The sequence below is a fragment of the Pyrus communis genome, chromosome 1 (assembly GCF_963583255.1).
Source record: "Pyrus communis chromosome 1, drPyrComm1.1, whole genome shotgun sequence".
Classification (NCBI taxonomy): domain Eukaryota; kingdom Viridiplantae; phylum Streptophyta; class Magnoliopsida; order Rosales; family Rosaceae; genus Pyrus; species Pyrus communis.
The window spans coordinates 24,339,107-24,352,047 of NC_084803.1; the positions used below are offsets into that span (position 1 = coordinate 24,339,107).

Sequence of the window (12,941 nt, forward strand, 5' to 3'; positions counted from 1 at the left end):
CTAGCCCTATCAATACCGCTGTATGATTGCAAGTATAAAAGTCCCTGTTTAAACAGAATTTCAAATTTTGAAGTACCTTGAAGATATCTTAGTATTGTTTTTATTACAAAAACATGAGATTCAATTGGATTATGCATAAACTGACAAACTTGATTGACAAGAAAAGCTATATTAGGCCTTGTGAAGGTAAGATATTGTAGTGCCCTAACAATACTCATATTGTTCATGACTATGGTATGGCTTACCATCATCTTTTTGCAACCTGTGATAGGGTAAACATGGTGTAGCACATGGTTTACAATCCTGTAAATCAACTATATCAATTAAATCTTGTACTTGGACTGGGACACATACAGGCCTTCAAAATTATAATTGATTTGCAAACCCAGAAAATAACGCAATGTGCCTAAATCATTCATATCAAACTTTGTGGTGAGATCCTTGATAACTTCTGAAATCAACTGAGAATTGCTACTAGTTAAGATCACATCATCCATATATAACAACAACACCATTCTACTTGATGAAGAGTGCTTAACAAACAAAGATAGATATGCTTGCGATGCTTTGAAGCCTAAACCAGTTAAGAAACTTGTAAATCTATCATTCCAAGCTCTAGGAGCTTTGTTGAACCATATAGTGACCATTGAAGTTTGCGAAAAAAACAAAATAAAATAAAATAAAAACCAAAAAACAAAAGAGATGGATGACTCGAACACCATGCAAGAATGCATTTTTCACATCTAGTTTCCTAAAGGACGATTTGAACTGAGCTATCAGAGCAAGAATTATCCTTATTGTTCTTGGTTTAACTACTGGACTGAAAGTTTCACCATAGTATATCTCTTCTTCTTAACTACATCCTAGCTTAGCCTTATACATAGCTATAGAACCATCAACATTATTTTTAATTCTATATACCCATTTACACCTCCACAAGGTTCTTGTCTAGTGGAAAAGGACCAAAGACCATGTTTATTAAGAATGAAGAGCATCAATTTCATCTTTCATTGCAGACTGCCATTCTGCCACTTTGGATGTTGCTTTGAAACTTTTAAGCTCTACTAAAGACGAATGTGAAGTAACAGTAGCAGAGTTTCACTTTAACAATTCCACTTTTGGGTGTCTGCATTGGATGGATATTCATAGGTAAAGGAATAACAACAATAAGTTGTTTATGTTGAAAATTAGGATTCATGGGGATTGGAGACTGTTAGGCAAATTGGAAATGGGTTTGGAGTTCATGGATTTAATGTTGACATGTTTTTTGCTGTATCAGATGAATGTGTGTTAATAAACTCTGAGGCTTTCGATGAATCTGTATTCAAGAATTCTGAGGCTTTAAATGAATGTGCATTCAAGGACTCTAAAGCTCTAGAAGCAAATGAATGTGATAATAATAAAGGTAATAATACCTGATTATGCAATGAAATGGATGGTAATTGTATAACAGGTAAAGGTAGCGAATTATGAACTGATAGTGATGATTTGAATTCTACAGAAACAAATCTTTTATAGTGTCGAAAACTTGTTTCATGAAAAAGCACATGTCTTCTAATACAAGTTTTGTTGGTAACAGGATCAAAGTATGCAAAACATTTAAAATGCCCTACATACCCCAAAAAAGTACAAGTTACACTGTGTTTGGATGGAGAATTTCTAAATTATCACAGAATTTTAAATGATGGGAATTACAATTGACAGTAATTAAATTCCCGTTAATTGAAATTTCATCGTTTGGATGTTGGATACATAGAAATTACAAAATGAAGGGAATTCCAAATTTCATTGTTTGGATATTCTCTAGAATTTGTATTAAATAGAGGAATACAAATTTGAATAAAAATGTTAAACTGGTTATAAATCATCAAGGTTAATGTCATGAAACAAAAATCATTGAGCTATGAGAAAATACGTTTCTTTCCCTCACTCCCTGAAAAAATCATCAAGGTTAATGTCTCGAACCCAATTAGCATACTTAGACGCACCTAATTGTGCAGAAGCCGAAATGAGACCAACCAATGTAATCTCATCAAGGCTTTTATTCTAACTAAAATCTTACTGGAAAACTAAAATGGGAAATATAATGAAAATAATCCTATGCGCCTCGTGAAGTAAACAATAATACCATATTCTTTTTCTTCTCGACTGGGAGTGTCTTCAACATGAGAAATTGCTTGTCATTTTCGATCAACCAAGCACATGCTTTGATTTGTTCTTCTTCACTGAGATCTGGTATTGCATTTACTTCATCATATACCTCTGTTGGATCAAGCTTCTTTGTGTCTGCACAAATATATTCTTGAAAGGATGAAGCCATCTTGGCAAGTGAATCTGCAATCATATCTTTAGGGGTGGTTGGTTTTTTCTTTGTATGAGGCACATCAACAAAATTTGTTGGTTTTCTCTTACTTTGAGTCTTCTGAACATTGGCTGAAGTAGGTGATATATCATTAATAATTTCAATATCTTCTAAACCTTGCGTATCACCATCCAAATCAATATGATTAGTTTCATTATGCGGAGGAGTCATAATCTCAACAGCTTCCACACCTGTTTCAGCACCCTCACCCATGGTTCTATCTTTGCCACACAAATCCACTATATCATCCCAATTTGGAATGACCTTCCAACGAAAACTTTTAGCGCCACTATGTGACTACCAATCAAAACATAAAAATCAAAAAAGCAAACCGTAAGTATAAGAAGAGTTAAAATAATATCACACACACAAAAGAAAAATAATGAATTTGTCATACCTTCACGTACTCTTGCCAGACATGATCTTCATCTACACTTATCATCTTCTTGGTTGCATGCCAACTAAATCCACTTTGACTTAGTATATCACTCACAATTGCATAGAACTTTTTCCAAGACTTCACACGATTTCGAATGTTATCAACAGTTACATGAATATCAAATTGAGCAGATAATATATGGAGCTGTCTTCATAAGCAGCTGTCTTCCAACCACCATCTCCTTTGTTACCCAATCTTCGTTCTTCACGAAGTATGTCAGCCAAAGCACGTTCCATATCTACATTCCATCTAAAATAATTATTTTCATCTCCTTCATTTTCAATTTCTTGGTTCTCTTTCTTTCTCCTTGGTTTTTGTTTGCATACTGGTTTTCTATCGGATCCTTCCATTGCTCCTAACATTAAACAAATATTAATTGAAATTTTAAGTCATTCGTAAACCCATGCATATCAAGAATCAGAGTATTAACATTCACTAAGCAATATACTTTTTGCCAACTACCTGAAAAAGAGGGATGGATTTGAGTCATACAATTGTTTGGATCATTTTATTCTATTAACAAGAAAACAACAGCAATATACCAACAGACAACGGATAAATGTGCTCGGGCACGCAATCAAGTACAACATTATGTGCCTGGAATGAAGCATCAAAGCATTCTTGCCATTCATGATGATTCAGCACATTGAAATCGTTCTGCAATGTGCACTGAAGACACGGTTTGGCAGCAACATGTTGAAGACATATTTTGGAGCCAGCGCACCCAGGCATGTTCATGAAATTACCAGCTTGTTTAAATATGCACATGGTTTTACTTTTTAAAGATGGCAATGTAGGTATGTGACAATGCATTTAGGTTACAATCGTTTGCTTTCCTTCCGTGACACTTGTATCTCCACCATCACACGACTATCCCATTACAAATGATTTGTTCCCCTAGAAAAACTATGAACTAACTTTGGAATTCATAACTGAAACAATTTGATGGTAAATCCAGCTTACTGGATGATTATTATACTGAGTAAGTAAATTATAACACTCCAGAAGGCAACATCATGATGTAAATACTCAATTCAGGAAACTAAATCTAATAAGAAAATCTGAAAACCAGGGCATTCCATAAAATATAAAAACTAATGCATTTCATAGCATGCGTATCAAGAATCAGAGTATTAGCATTCATTAAGACAATATAATCAAACCAAAATCTGAAAACCGAGGCATTCCATAAAATATAAAAACTAATGCATTTCATAGCATGCATATCAAGAATCAGAGTATTAACATTCACTAAGACAATATAATCAAACTAAAATCTGAAAACCAGGGCATTCCATAAAATATAAAAACTAATGCATTTCATAGCATGCATATCAAGAATCAGAGTATTAGCATTCATTAAGACAATATAATCAAACCAAAATCTGAAAATCGGGGCATTCCATAAAATTTAAAAACTTAATGCATTTCGTAGCAATAATGTCATTGACAAAATTATTAAATGAGACGTTAAAGATAACATGCTAAGAAAAACAACTAATATTCGATTAAGAAGTATTGGCAACTATCTGAGCTTGGTAATCATGGAACATATGCAATGCCAATGTATCACGAAATGCTGTCCATTCGGCAGTAGCTTGAACATATGTAATCCCATCAGAGTTATTTTCATTTTCCTCTCTTGTTGAACGATTTAACAACTCTGAGTCCACAGATTCTAAAAATTGTAAATCTTGAGCTTCTAGAACTGGATCAGCTGCTTGCTCAGTTCTAATAAAATTATGCAAGATACAACATGCATTTATAATCCTAACTTGTGTTTTAATATCAAAAAAGGATGGTGTGCGCAATATGCTCCATCGTTTTTTTAACAATCCAAATGCCCTCTCAATAACATTCCTTGCCCTTGAATGACGCAAATTATATAATTCTTTGTAGTTTTCAGGTCGACGGTTTCCAACCCACTCTTTCAAGTGATATCTAGTTCCACGGTAAGGTGCTAAAAACCCCGGTCCATTACTATAGCCAGCGTCCACAAGAAAATACTTATCTACAATAAAAATTTAGAGAACAAATTTAGATACATTTTAAAGTTTTGTTTTTCTAACATAGAACTAATTGGTATCACACATTACCATTTGGAACATGAAACCAGTTACTCCTATGTAAAGCATCACGCAAAACACGAGCATCAGATGCAGAGCCTTCCCATCCAGGTAACACATAAAAAAATCTTAAATCTGGACCACAAACTCCTAACATATTAGTGGATATATCACCCTTTCTATCTCGATATCTTGGTCTTTCCTCAGCCGTTATTGTTACCGGAACGAGAGTTCCATCAAGTGCTCCAAGACAATTCTAAATAAAAATTTCATACAATGAAAAAAAGATTAAAGTCTAAAAAGCCAGTGAAGATATCAAACAAACAACTAATGCATTTCAGAATTACCTCAAACCACCGCCACTTCTCTCTTTCAGAATTACCAATAATGCATGGTTGATATTTCACATATTCTTGACTTATTTTCATCATTGCATGCAACACATTGTGAAATTGCCGACTAATTGTTTCCTTGGAACGATAATAGTGAAAACCGACGACTCTAAACTTCAAGTTGTGGGCAAGTATATGCAAAAAAATTGCAACAGATTCTTCAATGGAGACATGTCTAGTGCGAACTAATCCACCAATCCCTTGTAAAATTTCACATAACCGTTTAAATGCACTCTTGCTAACTCGTAATTGTTCAATGCAAGTTGAATCTTTTCCATTAAACAATCGGCCGAGGAAAGATTGTCTTTCTTGATCCCAATCATTTGAAGGTTCTTTGAGAAGAACACTCTTACTATACCAATGCATGACAATGACAATAACATATATAATCGTACCGACAATAATTTTCCTCTTTTTCCTATTTTCCTCTTCATTTATAGCACGCTTTCGCTTTAACCTCGTTACCATGTCTACAACATCAGTATTTTCCATACCTGTTTGAATATATGAACAAAGATATAATGTGACATGCAACAACAGTTATGGGATATGCAACTTTCTGCTTTAACCAAAAGAGTAGCAATACAAGTCACATTCAAATTAAAGATATTCGGACTAGGAGCAGCATCATCCATGAACTGCATTAGAGACATGATCAATGTATTAATTATTAAGACCTCTGGAACTGTGCATTAGAGACATTAGTTTCATTATGTGATTTGTGCACAATTGAAGGAGGAATGCATGTTCACTTTTCTGCTTAGGAATTCCACATTCAAGCTCACTATTTTTGCCTTTTCATATTTATGAGCTTTTAGCCCTACTTAACTTGCAGGGGATGGCATCTATTTAGCTTACGTAGACTTTCATCCATACTTAATTGGAGATTCATCTTGTATCAAGGAGCTAAATCAGTGGTTTGCCAAGCAGTTGGACACGGTGTGTAGATAATTCCCCCCCTCCCCCTCTCTAAGCATTTTATTGGCCCGTCAACTTTCCTAATTGGCAATCCTTTATCCAAATGAAGGCCCGCAATAAATTTTTTTTTTTTTTTTCCAAAACATCTCCGTGCCTAATGTGCCTGCCTTCTATGCAGATTCCTTCTTCGCTATAAATTTAGAACTAGCATTTGTTCCCTACATCTTTATACAGTCTCTCCATCGGTCCTTGTACTCTTGCTTCTATTCCTTTCACAAAGTAGTTCTATCTCTCCCTAAATCTCCTCTCCAAAATGTCTTTCTCATGTGATAGTATGCCATCAGGATACTTTTTGAAGATCTTTTGAATTTAACCTCAAATGATGTTCAAAACTTTTTTGTTTCACCATCCTCCACACCTCAAATGGTATTTCGAGGAGTCCTACCCTTTGAAAACCATGAAATACCGGCCCCTGTTGATCCAAAAGGTATTATTAGTCCTATGGAGGGCTCGAGTAGTACTATACATGAGATACAAGCCCCTGTTGATTTCTGTAAGTCTCTGCCTCTTGGCTAATTTGGCCCCTTACCTCTAATTAAAAAGTACTCTTGGTTTAACTGGAATTTGACTATACGGTAATTGTTGGAACATTTTCAGTTTACACAGGCAAAAACAGCAGAGTTGAAGGCGAGGTGGTCAGAGAATACAGACCGTGGAAACCCCGAAAACATGCAGATTGTAGTATACCAACCGCCTCAAGATTCTGACCCCATGAATATGACACCAAACATCCATGTATAATTTCATTCGTTTAATTGTCCCTCAAAAGTATCTGTTGTCCATCCAAACACAGTGTAATTCTAAGCTACAAATTTTCCAATTCATACAAATATCATAAGTTTTCGGGAAAAGCAAGTCAATCAGATATAACTAAAACCCAACCTCCTTCAAATTCATACAAAAATCATCAGTTTTGGGGAAAAGCAGGTCTGCAAAACCTAGACCACAGCTTGAAAATAGAAGCGGATAAATTCCTACGAACCCTAAACGCAGAAGATATGTAGCAGGAACTAAAGATGTTGTCAATCGGATAAAAAAAATTCATAAGCACACCAAGCATATGACTATCACCAAAATTCACAATTGCTATAAAGAGTATACCCAAAAAGCTTAAAATAATTCAAGACAGAAGAGAGAAGAGGGAAGAGGCTGACCTAGAACGAAGGAAGAAGATGAAGCACGAGCGCACGAGCGAGAATCCCTTCGAAGATTGGTGAGAGCCCTTTTTACTGTGAACTTTGGCGGTTACTCCCAGTTTGGTGCCCTAATCTGCAAAATTTGGCGCCTGCAAGATTTCCCCCCTGATGGATTTGGGATTCTCTCTGTTGTTGGAATTGTGAAATTCCACCTATTTAGATGGAAATTAAACTCGGTAATCTTCATCCCCAATTTCCCCTTTTTTTTCCCGTAGAAATTGCCGTTTCTCTCGCAGGAAGGTTCCCAAACGTGGGAAAACTGCTTTCCCATCCTAATTCCCTAGTTTAAGTGAAATTCTGTTTTATTTTACTGTATCCAAACGGAGCATTATGGTTTTTAGTTGAAAATTAGATGTTGCATAACGTTTTAGTAAAGGAAAGCATGCACATCTAAACACTCTCATATGATTAATACTAGGAACTTGACCATTTAACAACATAAAAGGAGATTTCATTTTTAATGTAGCATAAGGTATTCTACGAATCAAACATGTTGCATTAGCACAGGCATGAAACCAACACTTTGGTGGAAGACTTGCAGTTTGTAGTAATAAGATAGGAGGCTCAACAATGTGTCTATAGTTTCTTTCTGCCGATCCATTTTGCTCTAGAGTATATGGACTAGATTTTCATAAAAAAACACCATCTTTCAGTAAAAAAAGATTTGAAATTTTTTACTAATGTATTTACCACCACCATAACCTTGAAACACTTTAATTCTTGCAGAAAATTGAGTATTGTGAAAGGCATAGAATTTGACAAGATTACAAACCTTCTGATTTATTATTCAATTAAAAATCCCATATATATCAAATACATTCATCAATAAAACTCACATATTACATAAAGTCTTCTAATGACAACAAAGAGGCCGGTCTCCATATATCATTGTGTATAACCTCTAAATGATGCACAAATTTAATTGTAGGATATGAGAAAGAGAGTTTTGTAAATTTCCCTTCTAAACATGATGGACATATAGTAGGACAATTATCTAGTAATGTTGAAACTTGAGTTTGATGAAGAATTGCAGAAGTGATTGCATTTGATATATGTCCTAGTCTTTGCATGTAGACCTGCTGATTGAATCTTAGAGAAGAATTGTATTGAAATATGCCGTTCTCTTTGCCCCTTAAAATTTAAACCTTTGTACCTGCCAGAGTTGAAAAAACCACCATTGAAATTATTACATCCCTAAGAATTTAATACATAGTTGTAGCCATAGTTAGAGCCATTCCTTGAATGAAGTCCCTGAGAACTTGATCTAACACCTTGATTATTTTCTTGTCCAGAAGAATAAAACTTCTTGGAATCTAAATCAAGAAGCTTGTACTTTTACTAATGAACTACTTGCAACCATAGCAGTACCAAACAACAAGGAAGAATCAGAAGTTTGGCTTCTTCTGCAAGAAGTTGAGATCACAATTCTTTTAGAGAAATACCATTTTCTTGGCCTTTGATTACACACCAAAAAGTATTATACTCTATCGGTAAACTTTAGTGCTAGGATGATGATGTCATCGTCATCAAAAGATACTCTAGCAGCAGCAAGTTGATCTCTTACATTCTTGATTTTCTGTAACTAATATGATGATAAATATGAGTCTTTCTTGATGTTTTGTAGTTCAGTTTTCATCTGAAAAATGCTTGTTTTTGTCACCATGGAGAATCTTTCCTTAAGAATAACCCACATTTCATGAGAGCTATTGCTTCCAATTATACAAGAAACTGCAGTAGAGGACAGTGTTTCATGAGAGCTCAATCATGCATTTTCTAAACCAAGAAATCTTCAGTTTCACATCTTCGACAACTAAGTTGTTAGAAAATTATTGTGGACACTTTCTTGAACCATCAACGAAACCTAGAATACCATGACCTTTTAGTAAAAGCTTGATCTAAAAACTCCAAGTAAGATAATTTTGTGTCATCAAATTTGACTGTAACAGATGTAGAAATAGTCAACATTAAGCTTGTGATATGAGATTGAACAATTTGAAGTTAACCAGCAATAACCGTCTTTAGACAGATGAAGTACATTTTCACTAAAATGCTGGAACAAACAATTGTCAAGCACCAGAAGAACAATAAATTTTCTATCGAATTTCTTGATTGAAGAAGCCCAGATTGTAGAAGATAACATAGAAGAAAGAAGTCAGAGTTAGAGATACCATGTGTAGATTCACATTAAGAACTCAATATTTTAGCAATGAAGGTCTGAATAAGAAGGAAGAAAAAGTTAGAGGGAGAGACAAAGAATTCAAGACTTTAGAAAGGAAAACTTTTCTTATTGATCAATATGAACCTTACACAAATATTGAGTATATATGTAATAATAGTATAATAATAATAAATAAAATAAAAAATAAAAATATAACCATATAATCAACTCCTTTATCTATTGACAAGTGACATTCTCTGAGCATTTGATTTCATCATCCTTACATTCCCTTTCCATAATAATAATAATAATAATAATAAATAAAATAAAAAATAAAAATATGTGTCAGTGTTGTGAACTTCTAGTTTAAGTTTGATTGTGTAAATCCTATATTAGATTTGATTCTAGTTATTCTTTCCTGTATGGATTTGTATTCCTTGTAGGATAATGATTTATTCTCTTTCTTATTATTATAAATAAAGGCATTGCGTAAGGGGAATAACACACACATTCCTCTACATAATCCTACAAACACATCTCTCTCTAACCTCTCTTTGTGCCACTGGCCCTCTTCCTTTATCAGTTAAATATAGGTCACAACACGTTATCAACACGTTCTTACCACTGTACTTAGGAATCTGACGTGGAAGCTTTCTGCATCAAACCAGTTCATCCAAATATCATCACGCAATCAGGTTCTTCCAAAACAATGGTTTTTATCTCCATATTTTTCCAGCCCTGATAGCATGAACATTCACCATAATGCATGACCCAACTTTACATTTTTTGAATTTTAGATTCTACATAAATTGTGTATGCATTATATCGATAATTGTTTAATTATGTGAATTTGACATTTTCCATGAATTGCATCAAATATATGTTCATTCATTAAAATTATTTGTCAATATGCATTGAATTATAATCTAAAAAGAAAAAAGAAAAAAAATCAGAAACTCTTAGGGTTCTTCGAACCCATGACCTGTGACGCACACCCAAGCTCAAGCGATTCTCATTGGGCTGCGATTCATCAGAGCTGAATCTATGCTCCATCTAAGACAATGCCATTTTGGCATCGAACCCACGACCCAGCACTGCTCGTAGTTGGCCACGACCTCACCGCCATTTCCCCCTAGGAAATCATGACTTGCAGTCGTGCTTAGGACCAAACCATCGTCAACGACAATGAATTTTTCTTGGAAAAACCGATGAAAATCGTGAATTTTTCGACGGATTCTTCGAATCCTCGAAGGTTTCTTAGACCTCCCTAATGTTGAAACTTGATTTTCCTTCCAAACCTAGGGTTCCCAATTAAACCCCTGTGCATTGTCGTGCCATAACCACTCGAGGAAAGTCGCCTAAAGCGATGCCGGAATTTTTTTCGGTTCAAATCCAACACCTAGTGCCACTAGGTTGTCTTAGGTTTCTCAACCTGAGCCCTAGTAGGCCTCGGACACACAGGCCTGCATTACACAGCACCCATTTTGGTCTTGCTGTTTGCTTTTGCTACCATAGCCCATATCCAACATGCCAATTGGGCTTCTGTTGGACTCCCAGCCCTCATAACACAAGCCTAAGCTAGTTCTTAGTGTTCCCCCATGTTCACATCGCACTGAATCCCAGCCTATGCACTGGTGTATCCGTGTATGCATCACAATGGATCAAAGCCTTTCACAGGCCTCTGTTTTTTGGAGTTACGCCTATAACCCATCAAATTTGTGATGCTGGGCTAGCCTGCATGCTAGGCCCGAGCCCATTCTAGCCCAATTTTAGGCTTGGGCCCCGAGCTTAATTGTTTAATTTTTTTTTAGACAAATTGGGTTTTATAATTTTTCACCCACACTTTAAATTTGGCCCAAAGTCTAAATAATTAATTCAATTATAATTATAGACCTGAAGTTCTATTTGCATATTTTCTTGTTGCATATTTCTGTGTATATATTTGTGTTTGTCTGGAGGAACATATGAACCTAAAGTTCATAATTATTTTGAAACCTGAAGTTTCTAGAAACATGCCTTGTTTGAAAACTTGAAGTTTTTCCTTAAAAACATCACCCATGAAAACCCGAAGTTTTTCATGCGAATTTAAACCAATACATGTTTATTAGAACCTGAATGTTCTACTTCTATATGAATGGATTGATTTTTTCTCCATTACACTAACCGTATCTTGTCCATCTATTTTGTGATAGGAATATGTCGAATTTGAACAAACTCGACGTCACTGCTTTGGAGGTCTCTGGAAGAAACTACCTCAAATGGATCTAAGATGTGAAAATCCACCTCACTACAAAGAATTTAGGTCCCGCCATTGAAGATGAGATGGATAATCCGGTTAGCAAAGTTGAGAAAGCCATTACCATGATCTTCATCCTAAGACATATTCATGATACACTGCAAACCGAGTACCTTGCTGAGGAGGATCCACGAGCAAGACATGACAGGTAGAATTTGCACTTCCAAGACTTTGAGTCTATGAATGAATATAATTCTGAAGTTTGCCGAATCCTATCACTTCTCAAGTTGTGTAACGAAACTTTGACCGAAGAAGATCTCTTCGAGAAGACCTATTCGACCTTCTTTGCTACTAATATTGTCATGCAGCAACAATATAGGGCTTAGAAGTTTACGAAGTTTTTGAATTTGATCTGTGTTTTACTTCTCGTTGAAAAGCAGAATCACCTGTTGATGAAAAATCATCAAGTTTGACCTACTAGGGCGACTACTATGCCTGAAGCACACTATAGCAAAAACAAGCTCACAAAACGCCAACATAGGCGTGGTAGGGATAGCCAGAAGCCACACAGTCAAGGTCAATAGAGCCAAGGCCCATCCAAGGGAGGAAACAAAGCCTAGAAGCGCCCTAACCTCGCTCACAAGGTCTTAAACTTCAAGAATAAGGGTAAAGCAATCAAAACCATGTATGCGAACATATGCTATCACTGTGGTTCAAAGGACCATTGGTCTCGTATTTGCCGAGCTCCTCAGAAGATTGTAGTTGAATATCATTCTCGTTGTAAGAAGTTTGAATCAAACTTTGTGCAAGTGGATAAACCAGAGAATACCACGATGGAGGTTTCTGACTTTCAGGAGGATACCACCCCTATGGATGATTAGAATCTTAGACATAAATTATTTTTCTAGTTAAAATTTACACAATGGGGCCTAATTCCACCTAGTGGCCGAACCGCTTCCCTCTTGTGTTTTTGGTTAATTTTGAACAATTTTCCTTTATGTTTAGATTATTTGTTGGTGATTTATTTTTCGATATTAAGTTTTTAATTAATTACCATCCTTGATTACTTAAAATTATTTTGAATGGATATTTGTTCTTAGAACTTTTATGCATG

General features: G+C 35.3%; 1 protein-coding gene across 1 annotated transcript; it reads right to left on the bottom strand.

Annotated features, from left to right (window-relative positions):
• Positions 1-2,098: 2,098 nt before the first annotated feature.
• LOC137725038 (uncharacterized) lies at positions 2,099-3,151 on the bottom strand. Its single transcript, XM_068463650.1, has 3 exons — positions 2,913-3,151; positions 2,760-2,823; positions 2,099-2,659 (listed from the first exon to the last, which is right to left on the bottom strand). Exons 1-3 carry the CDS (start codon positions 3,149-3,151, stop codon positions 2,099-2,101), a joined length of 864 nt encoding a protein of 287 aa, XP_068319751.1.
• Positions 3,152-12,941: the final 9,790 nt, after the last annotated feature.

Coding starts and splice junctions, on each gene's coding strand:
- LOC137725038 (XM_068463650.1), bottom strand. CDS start 3,151: ATGGAAGGATCCGATAGAAAACCAGTATGCAAACAAAAACCAAGGAGA. Junction 2,824..2,912: donor CTGCTCAATTTGATATTCAT/GTAACTGTTGAT, acceptor AAGTGGATTTAG/TTGGCATGCAACCAAGAAGA. Junction 2,660..2,759: donor TCTGGCAAGAGTACGTGAAG/GTATGACAAATT, acceptor TTTGATTGGTAG/TCACATAGTGGCGCTAAAAG.